The sequence below is a fragment of the Pyxicephalus adspersus genome, chromosome 4 (assembly GCF_032062135.1).
Source record: "Pyxicephalus adspersus chromosome 4, UCB_Pads_2.0, whole genome shotgun sequence".
Classification (NCBI taxonomy): Eukaryota; Metazoa; Chordata; class Amphibia; order Anura; family Pyxicephalidae; genus Pyxicephalus; species Pyxicephalus adspersus.
The window spans coordinates 144,448,784-144,473,361 of NC_092861.1; the positions used below are offsets into that span (position 1 = coordinate 144,448,784).

Sequence of the window (24,578 nt, forward strand, 5' to 3'; positions counted from 1 at the left end):
TGAACTTTGTACAGTCACCATACAACTGGATCTGCTTCAAAGTTTTATCTCCAGCTAGGTTAAAGGTAAAGTACAACTAAAAGTTTTTTCCATGACAGTCAATGTCAGTTACTAAGTGATTCACAAGTCTTATAAAGGAAACAAAAAAACTTCCTTTACCTCCCCTGACCGAGCCAAATCCTCTTTTATTTGTGTCTCGCGCTCCCTCATCTCAGACACTGCAGCTCACAATGAGAAGGTTTCAATAGCAACTCCATGTGGCCTGTTTCTAAATGACAAGCTACAGGCTTGTGAATCAGCTGGGAAAAAGCTGACCTAAAAAATTTGTTGGGCTCCCTGTTATGCAAACCATCACATTCTGCAAGCGGCTTGATAATTAGGAGCAGTGCAGCATTGTTGGCATCACAATCACAGGATTCTAAAATCGAAGGACTTCAGTGGAAGGATCAACAAGTATTTATAAGACTTTGTATGGTGATTAAGAATGCAGAGATACTTAATATAGAACTTTAGATTACTTTGTTATAATTCCTATTAGGAAGGATTATGTAAATTTCACAATACCTTGATGGGTGGATGGAAATCTGGAGGAGGTGTTCCTAGCAGTCTACATGCTAACTGTCCAATCTTACACACACACGTATAATGCTAAGCCGCCATGATTGAAAGAAATTAAATCCAATTAATAAAAGAGGTGTGCCCGGGACAGTATAACTGGGGAGAAAAAGGCTGCTGATGCTGGATGTTCAGAAAAAGAGTTGGGCTGATGATGTTGATCTGCTGCAGCTTCTAATGCACAATGTCCAGTGAAACCAGAGTAACAGTTTCAGTACAGGAGAGGAGACGGTACAGTTCAGCTTTAATGTAAATGCTAATCAAATCAAATTCTTTTTTTTTCATTCTGATCATACTGTTGATAGTATTTTATATCTGTTTGGTAAGTATAATAAATAACTTTTGATCTTGCCTGAAATCCCATGCAGTTCTTTACACTTTGCCAGTGTTATCTTAAAGTGAACATGTGACTGTACACAAAGGTCCTGATTTATTAGAGCTCTCCAAGGCTGGAGAGGACACACTTTCATCAGTGAAGCTGGGTGATCCAACAAACCTGGAATGGATCTGGTCCAGGATTGAAAACATTTGCTAACAAATAGCTAATGACTTTTAGTAAATTCAGGAGTGGCTTGCATTGCATGTAAATAAACATATTCTGTTCATAATGAAAGGCTAATCCTCCAGAATAAATTTTATAAAAAAAATAACCAATGAAAAAAAGAAGAATACACAAGCAGAACTAGCAAAGCTGTAGTTCCCCCCAGCCACCCCCTCCGCTCTTCCATTGACCTGTGAATGACTTGCTCACTCATAACCTCTTCCCATATATGGTTTCAAGACTTCTCCAGAGCTGTCCTCTCTCTATGGAACTCCCTACCTCTTCCTATCTTGCATCCTCCAACTTTTCGCAGAATTTCATTTCTCATTACTCATCTTCATATTTCTCCTAAACCATTACTATAAGACCACCATTTTAATCCCCTTTCCTATTGGGTCTGATTTAATAAAGCTCTCCAAAGCTGGAGAAGATACACTTTCATCAATGAAACTGGGTGATCCATTAATCCTACATAAAAATTCCTTGAGCAATGAGCAATTTGTGCCCCCAGGTCAGTTTATGTGACACCAATGATTTTTTTGGTTATCTGTAAGGATGACATTCTTCTAAATGGCCAGCAATGTGAGAGGGTTACTTCTTAATGGTCATCCTGCTAATCTACTGTGAGCTGTGGATATAGTAATTATAGTAGAGGTTCCCCCATTGTATGAAAGTTATAATACACCGTTCCAACCTTTTCTTTATCCTAGAGAACAAGAAAAAGTTTGGACTTTTTTAGACTATACTATATAGACTCTGCTATAAACACAACCTCAGAGCTTTCATAAACACAATTAGTTAGGTTGAAAAAAGACATACGTCATTAAGTTCAACCACTAGGGAACTAAACATATCCCAGATATAAAACCTATAGACATAGTTGATCCAGAGGAAGGCAAAAAAAAATCTTTCCTGATCCCGTGAGGCAATAAACAGTTCAAGCTTTAAAATGCAAAACATAAAGAAAACAAAGAAGCAAACCAATTACTTAGAAGCTATAGCTATATAACAAAGCTATATAACTAAACCCAGTGTTCTGAACATTTACACATAGGCTGATCACCTTTGTGTTTTTATATTATTGTGGATCCTATTTAGACAAAAAAAAAAAAAAAATCATTTGAAGTTAAACCAGAAACATGCTATTAAAATGTAGTGCGGTGCGGGCTGTAGAGTGATCCGTCCAGTCTGGAATGTCACAAAGTGGCTGGGCATTAATCAAATGTGTGTGTGTAAACAGATAAGTCTCTAGTCTGATTTTAAAGATTTCTGGAAGGGGACATCTCTGAATAGATGAATACTCAACACTTGCTATATTGCCGCGGGGAAGCAATACAACATTAATCACATTATAATCGGTAGACTGGTAAAATTTATTCCACACAGCTTCATCTTGGACAATACTACCTTGCCTTTAAATGTTTCTGTTTTACATACAGGTCCGTATCCCTGATGACTTTATTTTTTAACGTCTTCACACAAGACATGCCGTTTTCTTTCCAGGACTCCTAATTTCATCTTTTTGCATTCCCATTTAGGTATCTTTATCATTCCCTTTGGTAAACAAGGCTTATCACCCCTCCCTTCCTTTAATAAGCCCCTATGATCTGTCCCATAAATTATTTCCTCGTTATCCAGAAAACGCAGCCAGCCAAGCCCTCAATCACTCTGCAGATGGGGACATAGATCAGAGGGCTGAATTGGTTTAGATAGTCATTCGTTTCCTGGAAGTCCTGATACAGTATGTATATGATAGTGTTCCATTCACTTATACATGTTGGTGGAATTAGACACCAAGATGAATTAAACAAACCAGCACTCTGCAAAGGAAATATCGATTAAATGAAAGTCAGGGAGAAGCCGGGAAGAGAAATGTGGGGTGGCACTGAGTGAAATCTGAAGTGACCTGAAGGGAAGAAATCTAAAAACTTTTTGTTATCCTTAAAAAAAATCTGATACTGTAAAAAAGTAAATGAAATAATTGACGATATTGTAAAATGCAAAACTGTAAAAATAATTATTACCCATCAAGATCCTAAAGGCTACTGAAAAATGTTATATTTGTAATGGGAAATATCAGTAATATAATCCTTAAACCATTTTAATATTATAATACTAAAAACCTAAACAGTTTTAGTTTTATAATGCCTGTTTTACTATCTTACTATTCTTTATCCTAACCCAACAAGTTAAATATTTATATAATTATAGTTCTAAAAAATAAATATATATATTTATTTTTGACAGCGTTATTTATTTATTTTAGTTTATTTATTGTGCTTTATTTTAGGACTCTTTAAATATATGGCAGCACAATTTTTGTTTGTTTTTAATAGAATACAATAGGTACAAACAAATAATGAAATAAATTATTCAAGGTAATGAAGAAAGAGAGCTTTTTTTTCTCTTTTTTCCTTACCTTGAATAGCAAACATAGGCTTAGCAACTACAAATCACTTTGAAATTCGATTACTCTTGGTATTCTACTCTCTTTTACTCATATTGAAAAAATTATATTTCTTGTCATTTTTAACGAAAAATATTCTATATATTACAGGCGAGGGGTGCAGCTCTATATACATCACAACTGATCTATTTTTTAATTTTATATATTTTAATAAATATTATTTAGTCAGCTAAATATTCAATATTGAGATTTATTATTCAGTTTATTATTATAATTTTATATTATTATTTTGCTTTCTCCTTTTGAACTAGTGGACTTTCTGCTGATTTTTTTGAATGTTTGAATGCACATAAATAGAGAAAAAAAGTATTACCTTGTTACCAAATTAGTTTTACAACAACCAACCCCTACATTTTTATACCCGGGTTCTTAATTTGTCCCTTTTTTTTCTGTTTTTACTGAGCAAGTCTGTTATTTACAAAGCACATTGTCTCATCAGCAATGGCTGATTGGCGTTACTCATTCATTATGGGATGGCTCAGTCATTGTGCCTCAATGGACGCAGCTGTGGTATAGCTAACCTTAAATACTCTGGGAATGTTTTGTCACGTATGGAGGGGTTTGGGTGGTAGTTATCAAAATCCGACATAGAACAACAGCATAAAACCGTACCAAGTTAGAATAAAATAATTCTACTATACTAATCTGAAAAAAATATTTTTAGGGTATTGTCGTAGCATGATCATCTGAAACATTTCATGCGATACCTGCTTTGATTTGGCTTAGCACATTATATTTTCAGCATAATACCATAGGTCCTGCTTCTGGAAATGTATTAGTATTTACTGTTTTATTACAGTTGTTTCTCTTCTTTTTTAAAAGGGAACCCTTGAAATAATAAGACCCTGATCTTCAGGGAACCTTTTCTATAATTACTATATCCACAACTCACAGTATATTAACATGGTGGTCAGTAGGAAGAATACTCCCTACATTTCCGGCCTTTGGGAAGAATGTCACCTTTTACAGATACAGCCAAAAAGTTAATTGATGTCAGTGGTAACTGATCTGAGAGGCACAAATTACTCGTTGCTCAAGGAACCTCTAGCAACCTCTGGAGTATCCCTGGTTGAGAACCACTGTTGAGGTATTGCAATGTTTATAATTGTTGTTACTAATAGGGGTTAGGTCAGCCTTACGTAGCCAGGGTTCGTTCTTTAGATTTTAGAGGTTCTATGAGCAGTGGCAACTTGATGTTCCACCTACACCAATAGAAGGGGTTATTTCTATGCTGACCACCTATGCTTGCAATAGAGAACCTATACTTTCCAGCAGGGGTTACCCTAAGACATGAATATTAGTTATGGGTTCCTGGGAGGTAAAACGATTGAGGAAGACTAAGGTAACTCCCTGCAAAGTCTACAAATCTACCTAATGCATTTTCCTGAGATGGGGTGACAATGATGCTGTGCACCGCTCCTGAATCAGAGATGCCAGTCTCATGTAGGCTGTGCCTGCTTGGAGTACAGTGGGATGGCAAAATTATTGGAATAGTTGTGGCTATTATCCTTGTGTCAAGCCTGTAGTTTGCCAGTCAACTCTTGACCACACTTCTGCCACTGTGTTCTGGAATGCCAGTGCTATTTGTTGCTGAAACTATCCTACTGTGATCTGGAGGGAGATTGCATGAGACACAAGGAAAGTAGGAAGTTAGTAAAGAAAGGTTCAAGTTTACTTTATGGGGGCTGTCCACCACATAGTAACTGAACATGTGACTTGTTTAGAATCATACAGGAGCCCTTAGTTTACTTGCAATAAACTTTTTTGTTTCTTTAGAACGTAGAAGGAAACATGGACTGGGCTGATAAAACTACAAGATTTACAAGACAATATTGGTTTTCAGGCAGGATCAATAAATAGTTTTTTTCACTTACCAAAGAGACATAACGCAATTCTTTGAATTGTATATTTACCAGACTAAAATGTAACTAAAGAGAAGTGTACTTACACTTTAATTATCCTTGTTTTCCTTTTTTCCCCATCCTCAATTCACAACAGTAATTTTAACTTTAAAAACTGCGCTTTAATTAAACGCCAGGAACAACTCTGTCGTTCCCATAATGGATAAAGAGAGAGCTGAGAAACGCGACGGCATCATTGTCTTCATTTGTAAATAACATATTGCAGCCAACTGTTTCTTAATTGCCCAGCCTGTTGATAAATAATCCAGCCCTGCTGCTCGCCACAGACAATTTGCTTTGGATCAGACTCGGCAATTCAAATAACACTAATTATTTATGATTTTATGATGTTAAAATGAATATTAAATGAAAGAAAATTCCCAAGGATTACTCGGATGGCGGCTAAGTACATAACGTTTTGTACAGATGGTCGGATGGCTCATTTCGGCTTCAGCACCGCGTATGTCTCCTTGAAGGATTCCGACAGAAGACAGGCCTATCTTTGAATTTTTCATTAAAGCAGACGTCTTGAAATATGAATTCCTTTTATGTTTCTGCGAGTTTTGGGGCATAAGAATCCTCGGTGTATAAATCATACAGTGGTACGTGTCACCAAGACTTGTGAATATTCCCGCACTGTTATTTTATCCTAAGTAGAGCCCCATTGATTATCAAATTCAGCGGAGAGTATTTTACGATCATACATCTCCATTAGCGCCGGGTCTGACTGTCAAAGATTTTTCTGGTTAAGCCTGCATTATGTATTAGCCACCCCATCTTTTGCAATACAAAAGTTTGATACGTGTGAAACTGGTATTATGTATTATGTATTAACTTTCTTATCTCACTGTATGTAAAAATAGGAGACGTGACTCTGTGTCACAAGGACCCGTGCCACCAATTCTTATATATTTAATTTTTTTTTCTCTTTTCTATCCACAGACAGCCTACTTCATTATGAAGATGAATTTCTACAATGACATGGCTGTCAGGGTAAATATCTCCTCTCTTGTTATACAGATGAAAAGTCAATTGTGATCTGAATTTGCTTTTAATAATAGAAGTAAACTAGACTAATGCACAGACAACGGTGAAAGGGGAACACGCAGCTCTGGGTACAAAGTAACAGGAGAGACTTCTGGGACTGTAAAATATGCATTATTTGGAGATTAGTTTAAATATATGTAAGCCTTAAATATAATTTACAATATGTTTGGCATCATGCCTCGTTGAATATATTTTTCTTGAAGCGGAAATAAAGTTCCACTTTTAGGAATCCATGATCAGGTAGGTCATTATTGCAGAAAGGGACAGATGATGTTCTGCAAAAATCCCTCCTACCTGTCTGATCACATACGGCACAGATCTGTGCATTAGCTTGGATTGTCAGGATACCCTGCAATCCCTGCACTTGCCAGGAATGAATGAACTTCCTCACCCCTTAGCAGGAGTTACGTAATTCTGGCCAATCAGGATGGCCAAAGATCATTTACCCAAAGTGCAGAAAGAGGAAGGCGGGTCCCTGCAAGGGAAAAGGGATATGTGAGTTACACAGGTTTAGTCTGGCTTTAACTAAGTAATAGCAGCACCTTTGGTCATTGGTCTGACTGTCTGATATGCACACCCTGCATGAAATTGTCTCCCCATATGTAGGGAAATGTATTGGTGTCAATGGGTACTAGTCAGGCTTCATCATGTTAGCCAAAGGGCACAAGCAATCAGACTACAGTTGGGGAAATTATGGAATGTATGTATATTTCCCAAAGCTTTCTTCTCCTCTAATCTTCTCCTCTCTGAAATTATTGAGGGCCAGAAAGGATGGGATTACGCTGTTGGAAACATTGCCTTGGGGTCCCCACTTAGCTCTGGTTCTCATAGTACTCAATGTTCTTGTTATGGCAATACCTGTGCAGTAGCTAAATTTAAACATTTTTGGAGAGATCTGTACTCAAACCAAGAAATTACAAAAAAAAAAGTTGCAAAATAAATTCAAAAAGGGTCCACCTTAGTGAACCACCTGGTTGTCCTGGAAACTCACCAGGAAGCTGGGGAGTAAAAGTAGTTCCCTCTTAATTGTTAGAAAATTATGTGTTTTGTTAAAATATTTACCCTAATCTTTTCTTTTGGGGACAACTGTAACATTTTAGATTTTCCATTACATTCTGCCTCAAAAACAATAGTTACCAGAAAAGCAGAGAGGGTAAGGCAGACAGCAACAAACACCTAAAAAAAAAAGTTTTATTACTTCCCTATTCTACCCCATAATTTCTATTTACAGACTGGGTAACCATGGTATTCCCATCAAAATTGATCTCAGATATAATGATAAAAATGATTGTAATACTGAAGGAATGTCAAATAAGTGGATGGAACATCAAATATCTGTAGTTGATTGGAGGGATTAATTTATTTATTGTAAAATGTTGTGTATGCCTCTCATTCCTCTTACTTTTTATCCCACATCAGGAAAATTTTTGTTAATAAGATAAATTATAACTGTCATTGAAATAGGTGTTCCCATTAAAAAAAATTCCCCACACTTTTGAATTACTTTCAATTTATGTGAAAGTCAAGCAGGGAATATCTTTTTTGAGATTGTAAAGGCTATGTTTACACTGACCATGAGGTTGTGGTGTATTTACTGCTTCCTCATGCCAGAGAACCGCCTGTCTCTTGGGAGATGTGAACTGGTGCCCAAAACTGGACTGCATATTCCAGATGTGCTCTGCTTTGTACAGGGGCAGGATTATGTCTCCATCTCTGCAGTCTATTCATCCTTTAATACAAGAAGGCACTTTAGATATTGCAGCTTGGCATTGCATGCTAGTATTTGGTCCATGATCTACCAGAACCCCCAGATCCTTTTCCATTCCTGACTCCCCCAAATGTATTCCCCCTAGACAGTATGAAGCATGCATGTTAGCTCCCAAGTGCATAATTTTATTTATCTATATTAAATGTCATTTGCCACTTGGCTGCCCAATCAAACACTACATCCAGGTCCCTGTAGATTATAGACATCCTGTATGGACATAATTCCATTACATAGTTTGGTGTCATCTGCAAACACAGAAATGGTACTTGTACTACTGGTACTACTTGTGATCCCAAACTCTATATCATTTATAAAGATGTTAAACAGTAAAGGTCCCAACACTGAACTCTGGGGTACACCACTAATACCCTTAGACCATTCAGAGTATGAATCATTAAATACAACTCTCTAGATGCAAACTATAAGCCAGTTCTCTATCCATTTACAGATTGACTTTTCTAAACCTAATTGCACCAACTTGCATATTAACCGTCTGTGGGGTACAGTGTCAAATGCTTTAGCAAAGTCCAAGTACACTGTATCAACTGCTATTCTACTGTCTGCCTGTTTACTTACTTCCTCATAAAAAGAGAGTAAATTTGTTTGACAACTTCGGTCTTTCTTGAAGCCATGCTGACTATCACTTATATTATTATTTTCCTAAAGCTCTATAAGGCTAGAGAGAATACACTATCATGAGTGAAGCTGGGTTATCCAGCAAACCTAAAATGGATTACTTCAAAATCATTTGCTATGTGCTAGCAAATGTTTTGAATCCTGGACCAGATCCATTCCAGGTTTGCTGGATCACCCGGCTTCCCTGATGAAAGTGTATCCTCTCCAGCCTTGGAAAGCTTCAATAAATCAAGCTCACACTGTTCTATGCAGATTAGAAATGCTCTTTTTGATATTTGACGCTCCAATGTGATCTTCCAGCACCTCTTGAATTGCTGCATTTCTTAGTAGGTATGTTACCCCCAAACCATAAAGGTTGCCTTGTTTCTGGGGGTCACAGCCGACTTGGCATTGGGAAGTTTTTATTACAACACAGAGACGATTGGGCACCTTATTTAGCCTATTTATTAGCACTTGCTTCTCCTTACATTGTGTTTCCTTTTACAGATTTACTTTAGATAGACTTGGTGCTATTTTTAATAAAATAAAGTCCATTCTAGAAGATAATCAACAAATCCAGCTCTCTGAAACCTTCTTCTGATGAAAAAAAAGATATTGGCTAGACTCAGAGTAAAGTGTGTCCTTTGCTTTCAACTCAAATGTATCAGATTGCTGCAAACTAGACTGCAACATTGATTTCCAGTACTAGCTCCCAAAATAGTAAACACATTTAAATTGATAGGACATCTGGGTAAAGGGGATATATTAGAAAGAGACAGGCATATAATATAATGCTCCTTGAGGAGAAAATATGCCCTACTTACAGCAGAACTTTTTTATGATTTCAAGTAAGAATTTCTATTTTATTATATGTGCCTGCTGTTGTACTAATTACAATCATTGATTTCAGATTTAGTAGACCTGGGCCCATCCACCAACAATAGATTACCTGGTTCCTTTGTAGCTTGGGGAAATGTTGTGCATCTGCCCAGTAGTTGCATCTTCTACAAGGTGGTCTTGCTTTATCTCATTCTGTGTTGTTGCAATGGTGCTGGGTCAAGTAGGGAACAATGATGTCCCTAGTTGAGTCCTTCTGGGAAAGAGCAGGGTCCTCTCCTTCTCCTGTGTCACTGTCATTTGCAACCTCTATTTAATGTACAGCCCTGCATAATATGTTGGCGCTATATAAATACTGTTTAATGATAATATTAGTCTTCCAGCAAGACTACTTACAAAAACAAAATGGCTTTCAGGAGGGAGAGCTTTCCTGATTGATGTAAAAGTGTCAAGTACCAGAGATTGGTGTTCAAAAGTGTGAAAATGTTTCTTTTTAGCTCCTTTTTATTTAATGCTTTCGAACATTCTAATGTGGTTTAGGAGTCTCAAAATGACCCATTATTTTAGGGTTTATGAAACTGGCATCCACAGGACTGCTGTAACAGGAGTGGATGACAACCCGGAGTGGCTGGTGGGTATCAACATAAACTGCTGTTGAATAGTACTAATATGATACGAAGACCCGATACAGTATACAACTGCAGAATCACATGTTATGCTTACACCAGCCATCGGCCGTTTTGAGCTTCATTTATAGACCAGGTGTACATGTAAGCTCTTCAGGGCAGGGTCCTCTCCTTCTCCTGTGTCACTGTCTGTATCCGTCTGTCATTTGCAAGCCCTATTTATTGTACAACACTGCGTAATATGATGGCGCTATATAAATCCTTTTAATATTATTAATAACAATAATAAGGGTCAATGGCTGCCCAATGGCCAAGAGGAGAACCCAGAAATGGCAAGGACAATGGTGGCAGCAAATAATAGAGCAGCGGAGTCTGGACCTGTTATCTATGGAGAGGGGTGTACTAGGTAAGTGCACCTAATGTACAGTCATACTGGGTATACGTGCAGATTATGGTAAGCCCCCCCCCCCATCACAACCACTACCATAGACCTTGAGAATTTTGTTCTGCTCATGCCCATAGGATCAGCCAGGTGGACAGCCTCCATATTGCTGTCAGTTTAGGTTTCCTAAAACACTGTAAAAAGTAATCATAAAATATGAACTCCAAGCATGCCACAAATAGAAAAAGAAAATGTGGTTTATACATAAATCAAAGTGAAAATATGGTCATTAAAATAATATGGCATTTTGTAAACACTGTGATGTTTCCCTTAATTTTGCATATTCATATGAGATAAGAATTGTTCTTTGCAATTGTTCTCCTCTAAGATATACTTCATTGATAGCTTTCATTTTTCTTACTAACCCACCCCCATACATAAACCTGTATTATCAGCAGAACTGACTTTCTTCTTTTATTATTATTATTATTATTATTAATAATATTATTAATAATAATAATAATAATATTAATAAACTGTATTTGTAAAGTGTTACCATATTGCACAGCGCTGTACATTAAATGGGGGTTGCACATGGCAGACAGATACAGACAGTGACACAGGAGGAGGAGAGGACCCTGCGCAGAGGAGCTTACAGTCTAGGAGGTGGGAGAAGTAGCACACAATAGGAGGGGAGATATGGAGTGGTGGGAAGTAGTGAGAGTTTTAAGAGACAGAAGAAGACGGGTAGTCTTAAAAAAGATGGGTTTAAATGTGCAGAAACTATTAGCAAGCCGAATAGGACGAGGAAGACCATTGCAGAGAGTGAAGGCAGCGCTAAAAAAATCTTGGAGCCATGCATGTGACGAGGTTTTGACTGAGGAAGTCATTAGTCTCTATTAGGATATGTTTGATACTTTTAGGGCACTTTAATCATGACTAAAACACTTCTTTATTGTCCAGTTTTACAAATCTTCTTCACTTTTATGCTTTCATTATCACTAAATTTTAAAAGTAGCTATGACTTCAAAAGGAGCCGTCATGGTTTTAAAACAAACTCCATACATTCCCATTGTGGTTTATGGTGTTCTCCATTTTCTAAGTGGCAATGCCCAATATGGTAATCTAAAAAATGTCAATCAGGATGATTGCCAGATTATAAATATGGTGGATGGGGCAGTAAAACTCAAAAGTGATGGTAATTATAAATGTGGGGATGTTTTCTGGGGTTCAATGAAAACTTAAATAGGGCAAACTGAAATACGTTATTATTTGTGTACCTATTCAGACATCAAGCTTGTAATGTAATCTGTCATCTCACAATGATATATATATATATATATATATATATATATATATATATATATATATATCTTTATATTGTCCCCGAAGAATAAACTTTTCATTGACTTGTTACAGAAATCACACTCTTTTTCAGTTTCTACACCTGGAGTATGTGGTCCTTGCTACGACCCTGACCTCTGCAGATACGTTATTAGCACTACAATAATAGCTTACTTGTGTTGAGTTCCTCCAGTTGTTATTTTGGAACAAACATGTTTCCATTTTATGAAGCATGTTTTTTTTTTCTCTTTCCTAACAAAGATTTATTGTGGACGGTGCCAGAAAAATCCCACTTGCCATTTATCTTTTGGTGCCCACATATCTCTCCTACGGAGTTTCATGGCAGTGATGCAGTACAGGATATTTTTCCAGACCTCTCTCTTTTTATCTTATTGGAAGTGCAATAAAACTACTTGTAGTGTTTTTGACCTTCTCTGCCACGAGTTACTTCTTCACCGGCTCGACAATTGTTTTTATTCTTTTGTCCATCTGCGGTAACGGTGACAACTCCACATTGCGTTCATTTTATTTTGTATATAAAATATTAGATTTAAAGGTTCTCTGATTTAATCCAGTATGTTTTTTTATCAATCAGTTTGAAAGAAGTTGCTGCATGTTTTGATATGCCATATTTTTTAATCTGATTTTATCTAGAGAAGAGTCAAAGTGGCATTTGGCTGCGTGTAAATTAGATATTAGGAATTGTGTATTTATAAAGCGGCGAATCTGACAACCACCATTCTCCGGTGGAGAATCTTTCAGCTCCATGTGTTTTTGATGGCAGTGATTGATTCAGCTCCAGGGCATGCTTGATGAATGTCTGTTTCATGGCTTTATAAAAAGACCCCGAAGACTTTGTACACATTTTATTTGAAACACCTGGAATAGACTTATCTGGTATAAACTGACAGCCTAAATTAGCTTTAATAGAACCTAAACTAATGCTTCAAGTACAAATGCACTAAAAGCAAAGTGTTAAAATTATTATTTTTTATGAATTTAAAAAAAAACTTTCTAAAAACTATGGGACTTTTGTTTCCATAGAGGTTGGCACCTTACTCAGGTTTTTTATCTTCTCTTCATTCCTCCTGAAACAAATAATCATCCCATCTAAACTCTGTATCTGTTTAATTATTTCAGTATTTTTAGTGCTCGTGTGCCACTTACCTTTCTGACCTGATGGAAAAATAATCCTCTAGTCCCTCTCTTCGCTCCTCCAATGACCTACTAATGACTTCTTCACTCATAACCTTATCACACGCACGGCTCCAAGACTTTTCTAGAGCTGCCCCGACTCTCTGGAATGGTCTTTCTCGTCCTATTCAGCTTGCTCCTACTTTCTAAACATTTAAAAGAGCACTTGAAACCCATCTTTTCAAACTTGCCTGCCCATTTTCATTTGTCTTTTAAAACCCTCACTACTTACCCACCATTTCATATCCCCCCTCCTATTGTGTGATACTTCCACAACGTCTTAGATTGTAAGCTCTTCTGGTCAGGGTCCTCCTGTGTCACTGTCTGTATCTGTCTGTCATCTGCAACCCCTATTTAATGTACAGTGCTGTGTAATATGTTATACAGACAGTGACAGGGGACAGTGAGCAGGGGACCCTGCCCAAAAGAGCTTACAATCTAAGAGGTTTATAAATACTGTTTACTACTACTACTACTACTACTACTACTAATAATAATAATAATAATAATAATAATAATAAAACGGATTTGTACACATACAACAACCACCATATACTGTACTTTAAAAAATAATAAAAATGTTTACATAAATTGAAATCATTCAGGAAACAGAAAGATGAAAAGACAAAATATTTCTCAAAAGCCTTAAAGAATACAATTATTCATGTACAGCAACAATAATACTAATGCTCATTAATTAGACAGGCCGTAATTATCTTATTGGGAGCTCAGGTTTAGGAAAATATAAAGCTGGTACAGCAGTGGTACAAAGTGGAACAAAATATATATATATATATATATATATTAGTCGTATTCTGTTTTATTTTGTATAACTATCACTATGATAATAATACATTAATATGATATATTATGATATTGTATTAATGTATTATTATAATATGATAATGACAATAATACATACAGTATACATATAAAATGATTTTAGATTTAAACCGGAGCTAAACTTAAATAAAAAAATCCTACTTACCTTACTTATCCTATTCCTGCTGATCCCTCAATCTCTCCAGCGCTGTCCTCAATTCGGTCCCGAGCCATTCTGAAATCCTCCTTTGTCCCGGTGCTTCCAGGCGTCGCCATATTCTTCCTTCTTCTTTCTTCTTCTGGCAACATCACCTGATCTCGCTCGGCATTGTGGGAAAAGCCACTTCTGCACATGCTTGAGATTGGGCATGTGCAAAAGGACAGCCCAATGCCTCCTGGGATACATGACATATGTATTCCAGGAGACTGCAGGCTTCTCATTCATTCTCTACGACCACAGTAGAAAAAAAGAACAAAAAAAACTTTAAAAAGCTTTAAGAGCCATACTTTCAATGAAAAGCGAGTTGCAGATGGCTTATAATTTGGAGCCTCGTCTCTAAATTTTTAACAAAATAATTTTTTTATTGTTCATTCCTTTTTATGTATCCAGAAATATCTATGGCTGTTATTGCATGACTGTACAGTTGCATATAACATATGGTCATCTATGGGGCCTATATAATAAAATATTCTTCTAACAGTTCTGAATATGGTATATCACTTGTTTAATACATTTCCTAAACAATATTTTTCATTCTATTCTTATTTTACTTTAAAATCCGCTGTTCATGTTCCCAGGATAACGTTGTTATTTGTAGTGTTACCATTATTATTACATGCAGGTTTTTCGCAAGTTACTGCAGATTTTAACTTTTGCATAATTCAAAATATGTTTGCTAATTTCTAACAAGGTTTTATTCGCGGCGATTAAAGATGATTTTGTCTTAAAATATACCCTCAAGCAGTACAAATCTCATTTTCTACCAGTAAACTAAAATAGTCAAGCATTTTCCTGGACATAAAACATGCATTTAAAAAGCAATAAAAACTTCAACAGTTGTAAAATAAGATCGTCAAAATTTTTAATCACTGCTATTTTTCCTGCTTTTACATTTTTTAGAACAAAGAAGCAGAACTATAGAAAACTATTAAATATTAAATACCAGTTTAACACTTCCAGAAAATCTGTGATTTTAAAGCCAATCTCCAGCTAAAGTTGTTATTTTGGGAGTGAATAGGGAAGAGTTTAAATTTAAGCCTGAATCCAGGTAAATTACAAACTACCCTTGCAGGGGTTGCATGGTTGTTTTTTGTCTAGTGGTCGTTTGGCACTCGGGAATGGTTTTAGACAAAACAGGACCCAGAGCAAATACGAGGTGGTGTTCCCAAATGCACAGCTTCCAGCTACCTGCATCCCCTGCCGTTCCATCAGTTGGATATTGGAGAAGGGCCCCAGTCCCCTCATCTACCCAACCCAGCCAGGGTAGCCAAAGGAAGGACATTAATCTACCTTCACCCCTTACTCCTGCAGACTTCCTTCTCATCCTTCCTTCTCTTGTGCAACCGGACACCAAAGCCTCCTCTCTAAAGCGCTTTACCCCTTATCCTTACAATATAAGACCTAGTAGTCCTGCATTGTAAGTGGGAAATCCAAAAGCCACCCTTAACCTAGAGAGGGGCAACATGTTCCATAAGCTTGAATCGAACATTGTTCCTGCACCTTAATCAGGTGGGCCACCTCCCCAACCCCTCGTGTGTGCCTAACTTGTCCAATAGCTGCAGTCTCTCGTGCTGTCTGCAGTCCAGTCAGTATATATCTAGTAATAGCCTGTTTGCAACTGTGGACTATATATAGGCATAAATGGAACATTGGTGCTATAGTATGGGTTTGTCCTATTCAAGTCAATTGGAGATTAGTGTGCAGGCAGCCCAGCACTATATTTTTACCAAGCAAGCTTCCGACACCATTTGAGGCTGTAGGCATTAGAAGAAGTAACTATGTACCTGGGGGGTGTCACACCTGAATTTATCGAGAGGTGTGAATAAAGGTTCTGGGGGAATCTTTTTGAAAAACGTAGACTTCAGTACTTTAACATAAATTACATAAAAATAGCAGCACAAATAATCTAGCTTTTTTTAAATACAAATAAAATGAATAATACTTGCCACTGTCGCCTTTTCATTGTCATCACCATTCTTACTATAGTATAACTATTCTTTATTAAATTTGCTAGGAGAATAGAGATATCACGATGATAACATGACAATACCCCAGTGAACCTGGTTAAACAATAAAGTGATCTCCGAGTTATATATTTTGTGTGGAGCTTCTCTTGCTGTTGTCAGCTCCCTCGACTCTACTTAACACTGGCCCAAATTTACATTTTTATAACCATAGCCCTACAGAACCCTAAATCAGACCCATAATATCAAGACTTTATTTGGCTATTATGTGAACTAACATCTTAATGTAGTAATTAGTCTATCAAACCACAGGACCAAAAAAAAACCTCTTGTTAAAAAACAAAATAATCTTTTGTAGGCACAGCCAGATTTAATATATGACCTTTCCTGCCATTTGTTTTAGAGCTTAGAATAAATATTATTTATAAGACAATGTACACTGATGTGTTACCTAATGAGGAACACGCATCACCAATTTGACTAGCGGAAGAAATTGTTTGGAAACAGATGGTTAACAAGCAGTAATCTATGGAGTTCACAGTCAAAATGTAGAAAACTGGTTTGTGCTAATCAAAGGCAAGAACTGTACACAAACTGACTGCAGAGATCACCAGGTGGAAATGTTTTTACTATTTACTTATGATTATTATTTATTATTTGTATGTATATTGTGCCAACATATTACGCAGAGCTTTTAAAGACCATTGTCATGTGTCTGATGTCCCTCTGATAGTCATATGTCCTTACCACAGTCTAAGGAGAATTTTGAGGGGAAGCCGCTTAACCTAACGGTATTTTTTTGGGGATGTGAAAAGATACCCACAGAAACAGGGGGTGAACATACAAACCTATTGCAGATAGTGCACTGACTGTGACCCTTGTGCTGCAAAGGCAAGAGTGATAGCCATTGAGCAAACAATTGTCACAGATCTATTTTTTTTTTCAAAATCATTTTTTAACATTTCTTTGCATGTGATTGGGTATTATTTGCAAAGTAAATCTTTACCACATTCAGTAAGCATTCAGGGTGATAATTCACTTTGCTAAGTGAACATCCCAAATCCCTTAGGTAAACTAACCCCAGTGTTTGAGGTTAGGCAATTGACGGAGCTGTTCTCAGCTACTCCAGTGAATTGGCTAAGCTAAATTAGGGGACATGGATACATATTTCATGTTTAGACCTGAAAATATAATAATTAAATAATAAAACTCAATTCAGTTCTTGCATATGCCTTATAGAGCGTCAGTTTATACAGCAGTGAATCTGACAATAACTAAAGCATTTCTTGGTAAACAAAATTCTAGGTCCATGTGTTTCAATAGCAGTGATTGATTCACTGCCATGGAATGTGACCATAAAATGTCAGATTCACTGATTTTAAAATAGACCCAATTTTAATTTAGGGTGTTTCTTTATCTTTGATGTTTTTTTGTGTATAAACCAATGCCAAACATTAAAGAACAGTCTGAAAAACTTTAGTTTATGCACAATTTCCTCCCATCACCTTTGAGAGAAAGGCATATTTCTATCCCATTCCCCTGTGAACTTTGACAATGCAGCACAGGCCATAGTATTCCTGGTATGTCCATTTTTTAGCTCTCAATTGCATCTCCAGTTATAAATACAGATCTGTGAACTCAGGCCAGTATGGGTAGGCATACAATCCAGAACCTACCAAACATCATATCTGACCTCTTTAAAATTGGTAATAAATAAATAAACATCGAGTAATATCAAGGACAAAAGCTAATAAAGCATGTCCAGCGTTAGATTTGTTTTTCTGTTTTTGGAAAGAATGAATTAAAAACTATAGTTGAAGATGTAATCATCGATTTGTTCTAAAATGAGTTTCTGACTCAAACCCATTAGAAGTGGGGCTTTGTATATTTTAAGGACAATAGCAGTACCAACGTATCAATTAAAAAAATTCCTCTCTCCATATTCGACTATGGCCATCTTCGTCAATATAAAACACGCACTTATGATTTCACTGACGAGCTGTCTACCAATACAATAATTGACTATCTGCCATTGTTGAAGGTCTACCTGACCTTTCATAGTCACAACAGACATTGGGAATCTGCTGATGGTGCAGTTATCTCCCAATTTTTCAAGCATAAATCATTTTCCTACTAACGCCCAAGAACCATACCTGGCAAGCAAAAAAAAGGTAATTAATAGTTCTCCTTTAAATCCTGATTTGTAAAGCTTGAGTGCTTTCACTGACATGAACTTACTGTAGGTAAATCTGAAACTGTTAATCAAGATTTTTTTGAAGAACCGTGACATCCGTATTTGATGTTGACCATCAAGAGTCACAAAGACAGAGGAACCAGGTTAAAATCCATTATTTGTAAGGGTATTATTACTGTAGAGTTAGCACGAAAAAAAAAAGCTCTTACAATCGCCAATATAATATGTTTTTACCACGATTCATTTGGGCACTCTTATTATTTAACATGCATTATACAAACGACATTGAGGAGAGAACAGTGAATAATGTTTCAATTTGCGTAGATGATAGTAAATTATGTGTCAGGGTAAATACAGGGGAGGATGTAAATTGATTACAGAAGGACACGTAAAGCCTGGAAAATTGAGCAACTAAGGTGCAGATGAGTTTCCCGCCCGTAGATAAATGGCCTGCACAGCACTTGGGTAGGAAGATTCTTAAGCGGAATATTACCTAAATTGGATTGAAACAAATAGCTATTCTGAAGAAAGGGACCTTGGGATTTCATAGATAATAAACTGAAAATGTCTAGTTGACACAGGGCCTGGCCTCTGAATGTTTCTAAATAGCAAACAGGTATCGAATTCAAGACCACCATGTTGTTTTGATTGGTGGCTTTGTTGGTAGCCCTACCTATAGAGACAATGGCTGACATCTTTCCTTTTTTTGATGTTCATCCATTACCCCAATAAGAACCTGTGGTCCTCAATTGTCAGTATAGATGTCCTATACAGTTGTGTTGGCGATCATGTATTATCACTTTTATTTTTTATGTGGCCTAACAGCAAAAATTGTTTTTGATTTTAGCTGGATTTTAGCACCAATGAACATAGGAGACTTTATTTGCTATCAAAGTCATTACATTACCCCTATTCCTCTTTAGTGGGCTCTCCAAAGCTGGAGAGTATACACTTTCATCAGTAAAGCTGGGTGACACAGCAAATCTGGAATGGATTTGGTCCAGGACTGAAAACATTTTCTAACAAATATCAAAAAACTTTTAAGAAATCCATTCCAGGTTTGCTTGATTGCTCAGCTTTACTAATGAAAGTGTATCCTCTCCAACCTTTGGGAGTTTTATTACATCAGGCCCAATGTGTTCATCTGCTCTTCCCTATAGAAGAATATCCCTTTACAGAAAAAACTAAACTCTGGGCAAATGAAAATTATAGAACCTAAGTGATCTACCTGGTATTGATTTCTTAAAAATCATTTGCTATTAGTTGGTAAATGTTTTCAATCCTGGACCAGGTCCTTTCAGGTTTGCTGGATGACCAAGGTTCACCTATGATAGTCTATCTTAGATAGCTTTAATAAATCAGGCCCATTAATTATTTGCCTTTAAGGCCAGCGTAACTTTAGTGTGCACTGTTTGTGGAGCTCCAGATGGCACTGATATCCAAAAGTTTGAGTGTTTCAAATAAAATACCCCACTCGCCCCCATGGTTTATTTTGCTTATTCTGATCGTTCATCTTCTTCTCTTACAGCAAAGTTGCAAATTAATTTCATCCACAAAGTGACAGTAGCATCATTCAGAGACAGGGTCCACTTCCTTTTACCGAAATGTTGGCTTGATGTGTCACACACGTTTGACATAGATCAGCCCCTGCGACAACCTCTTGTAATAAACTGATGATGTTACCGTCTGATCACTTTGGATAGGAGACTGGGAAAATGTTTTATCAGGTAGCAGCAGACTGATGACATTATTTCAGCTTAGGTAGAATCACTGAACTTGAGATTAAACAATACATTTAATTATACCTTATATTTTGTGATATGTTATCTTGCAGATTTTAAAAGTATCTAAGGACACACCTAAAAAAGATGGACTATGATAGGGACATTAAACTATATTGTTCTTCAGGAGTATGCTCTGATATGTACTGTTCAATGTTCTCTACAAAGTATTCTGCTCTCTACAAAGTGCTCTGACTACAAATTTTCCCTAATCACATCTGTTTTTTATAGATACAGAAGATGTGGAGGGGTTACTATGTCCGGAAGTATGTGCACAATTATTATGCACTGAAGAAGTATCTGGAAGGTGTGGCCATTAAGAACAGTTTAGTAAGGTATGAACGTTCACAAACATTAACCAATCAAGTTGAAGCCCCTAACACATTTCAAACTAAACCTGTCAGGGAATTCAAACTGAGAATATCATGAAAACATGCACAAGCAAATATAGGATATCCAGCAAAAAAATAAAATTCAAAGCAAGCCTTTGTTATGAAATCATGACCCACACTTTAAGAAAAAAATCCACTTTTGGTAAAAATACCTAAGCTGCCATATTCCCTATGGGCTGCATAAAAAAAAACTTTGGCTTCTAAGAAAACTTCCAGTAGAGGAAGCATTTGGGAAATGCAACTTAAGTGAAAGTTCTGTTGTTCTGATCCAGAACATAGTTATTCTACCTAGTGCAGGCCACAGATGCATGCACAACTACTTGCCAATCCACAACCTTCCAACAGCTGTGGCTTTGTTTACATGCTTTTTATCAGTTGTCTGACTACAGGGTGTCCCCAGATCAGGAGATCACCTTTTCATTACCCTATTCATTTTGTCCTGTTCATCTCTATGATACAGAGGCTATAAACTAAGCCACAGCTTGGAGTGGACTACTTAGCGATGTTAATTGATAGTCTGAAATCAGAAGAATAACCATGGCTTCCTCCATAGATACACTGAAGAGTAAGCTTAGCCGCCATATAACATAAAGTGTGGTACTTGCAGGGGCACTGGATTAGATACAGTTTAAATTGTCAGTCACTTTGTAATGCATAACCCTTCTTTCATCTTCCTATAGCCTTCTGTAGTCATGACAAGGCCCCCCAAAAAAGCCACAAACTACAGGCAATGTTGGTTGTTTTAGGAGGGTGATAATAATTGAATGCATGTTTTATTAAATAGTAACACAGAAGTTGGAATAAGGGCAGGTTCACACCTGCCTGGGATGGAATGATTCCACTCGGTTCCCTGCGGCTGGCACCTTGCTGGACACTGGCACTGCAGTGCTGGTTCTTAAAGAACCAACGTCTGCAGGTTTCACAGGTGGTGGCAGTCTGCGTTATTAGTACCACGGAGAGGCAACAGTTCCTGACGCAATGAAGCTGTAAACACATAGGTGAAACTAGCCTGATCATTTATTGCACAGAACTTTGATCAATAAGTTCACAGAACTCAAATCACTAATAAAGCAAAATAAGATCAGTAAATAAACAGAATTTAACAACTGAATACTCTTAGCCTACTACTTAAACCAGGCTTGGGATGATTTGAGCATTACTCTTATTATACATTGCGGGACAATACACTAATCATTCATACTACACTAATAAAGCTCTCCAAGGCTAAAGAGGATTCACATTCTTTAGTTAAGCTGGGTGATCCAGCAAACCTGGAACGGATTTCTTAAAAGTCATTTGCTATTTGTTAACAAATGTTTTCAACCCTGGACCAGATCCAGGATCACCCAGGTTCACTGAAAGTGTATCCTCTGCAGCCTTGGAGAGCTTTAATAAATCAGGCCAAAAGATTTAAACCAATTGCAGTCCATAAAGAAGCATGGTTGTAAGATTTCTAACGCATGAACAGCACTTGAGTAAAATGCACAACACATCACAGCACACCACCATGCAAAACAGTATGAGCTGTGGCGTGTCACATTGCCAAAAAATGTTATGAATCTTATGGATCTCTGTTAAAGATCTGTTATGGTGCATTGACCCCCATTCATATTATTCCCACGCCCATTCATATTAAGTTCTTTATTAACTGCAGCACAGTCGATGAAACACATGTTGATAAGCATGCACTTCATGTGCAACAACGGATCACTGGTGGGAATGCAGTCTGTATAAGTCCCTAAGCATCTCTTTGTGGTCTCATAAATATAGCATTTAAAGTGTGTTGTGATATCCATTGATCCTGCAAGGATTCTTGTTCCTATGCTCTCTGTTTCCAAGTTCTATCATTTAGCATTATTTCCATCCCTCTGTTATAAATATGTCCTGATGGAGATGAGGTCTTTTGTAGTCGTACTATAAGGAGCTCCCTCATGGATACAGTACAGTAAATGAGCGTTGTCAACCTAGGACAGAAAGTTTTTACTGTCAGAATCACCAGGTAAGAACAAAGTTCAAAGTACTGGTGTCCAAATTCTGCTTGTCAAGGGTGCAGATTTCTAAATAGAAAGTCACACTAGCTAGTCAAATTTGGTGCAGTTTCATTAAACTCAGACATATTATTGGCTGTCAGAAATGCATTGTTCTGCTGTCCATCCTCATTTAACTATCCCATAAGATCTCTTAATGAAGTTAAACCCCAAGTTCATGCCAATAATTCTGTGGCAAGAGTTTGTGCGGCATAACAATTCATCACTTGTCAGGGAGGCACTTTTAGTTTATCCATTTAATAAGGGCATCCTCTTGCTCGCTTAATTAGAAGTGAACAGTTTGCATATTTACTAAATGCGGAGTGTCATTGCCACCACGGCCTATTGCCTGCATGAATTATTTCTCTATCTGCAATAAACAGCTGGGTAATTATTACCGCTATAATCAGATAAATTCCCTCTGTAAGGCTTTCTTACATGGTAATTCTTTGAACTCATCCGGCGCTCAAGAAAATTTATGAACTCCAGTATCTTGACCACTTTCTCACTGACTGCCGTCCCTGTCTTCCTTCTCAAGGACACGGAAAGCCGTAAACAGTTTGTAAACACAGAGAACCACCAGTGCAAGCACAGAATCTATTGCTGCTTTTTATTTATAGTCAATTATTATTCATAGTGAATTCTGAGTAATCTCCAGCAACAAATAATGCAAACAATACAATTTACTACAGTTGGTCTCAAAATGTAAAAACAAAAAATCAGTGTCGTTGTCTCCTCTTGACTGACATTTTCATTTTCAACTGACTTTGATCTTTAGTATGGATCTTATGCTGGCCAAACACAATCCAAACACAATTCAGTATGATTGTGCGGTCTATGTTTTGCAACAGCTACAAAAATATATGGACAACCCTCCAAATAAGGATAAGTTTAGGTGTGAATGGTACAGGTAAATGCTTCATAGAAACATTAGCCAGCTGTGCTCTTTCAACTTTGTAGTGATGGTTTAGGAAGGGCACTTTTTTTGATCCAGCATGACTATGCCCCTGTACACAAAGGGATTGATTTATGAAGGCACTCCAAGGCTGGAGAGGATACACTTTCATCAGTGAAGTTGGGTTATCCAGGAATGGATCTGGGCCAGGTTTGAAAACAGTTCCTAACAAATAGCATATGAGATTTAAGAAATCCATTCCATGTTTGCTGGATCACCCAGATTCACTGATGAAAGTGCATCCTCTCCAGCTTTGGAGAGCTTTCATAAATCAGGAACAAAGTCAGCTTTACAGTAACGTGAATTGATAGGTTGGAGGAACTCAAGTGGATTGCACAAACATCAACCCCACTGAACACCTTAGAGAGGAATGGGAATTTTGTGTCTGTTATAGCCACAAAGGGGATCAACTTTTTATTTATGATTTTTAAATATAATGCCCAACATACAAGTTGTCGCAGTCAGGTTTGCTCTACAGCAGCTTTTCTCAACCAGGATTCCTTGAGCATTGAGCAGTTTGAGCCACTCAGTTCAGTTACCACTTATTATCTTACTTAATGCACCAAATATCTATCTGAATATCTGTAAGGGTGACATTCTTCCCAAACAATGTAAGAGGCATTCATTCCATTGACAGCCAAGCTAATGTACCATGCATTGGGCATATCATAAACAGTGTTTTCTTCTTACATTTTTTCCAACCTGGGTGAGTGGAAGCTGTAGGCAGGTGGTGGCTTCTTTATTATGATCTAGCTTTTCAATAACCACCCAAAAACAGCCAGGTGGTTACTGAAAAGTACTGGGTGGTGCGCCCAGCTCAAAGGGGCTGGGGAGAACACTGATAAATATTGGCAGGGATTCCCTGAGACCTGAAAGGTATTTCAAG

At 37.1% G+C, this 24,578-nt stretch overlaps 1 protein-coding gene across 1 annotated transcript in view; it reads left to right on the top strand.

Annotated features, from left to right (window-relative positions):
- SPATA17 (spermatogenesis associated 17) overlaps nt 1–24,578 on the top strand; it is a 90,131-nt gene that overhangs the window by 5,593 nt on the left and 59,960 nt on the right. Inside the window, exons 4-5 of the mRNA XM_072410470.1 lie at nt 6,467–6,517; nt 20,550–20,653. Coding sequence (XP_072266571.1) covers nt 6,467–6,517; nt 20,550–20,653 — 155 coding nt within the window. The remainder of the gene's footprint in view (nt 1–6,466; nt 6,518–20,549; nt 20,654–24,578) is intronic.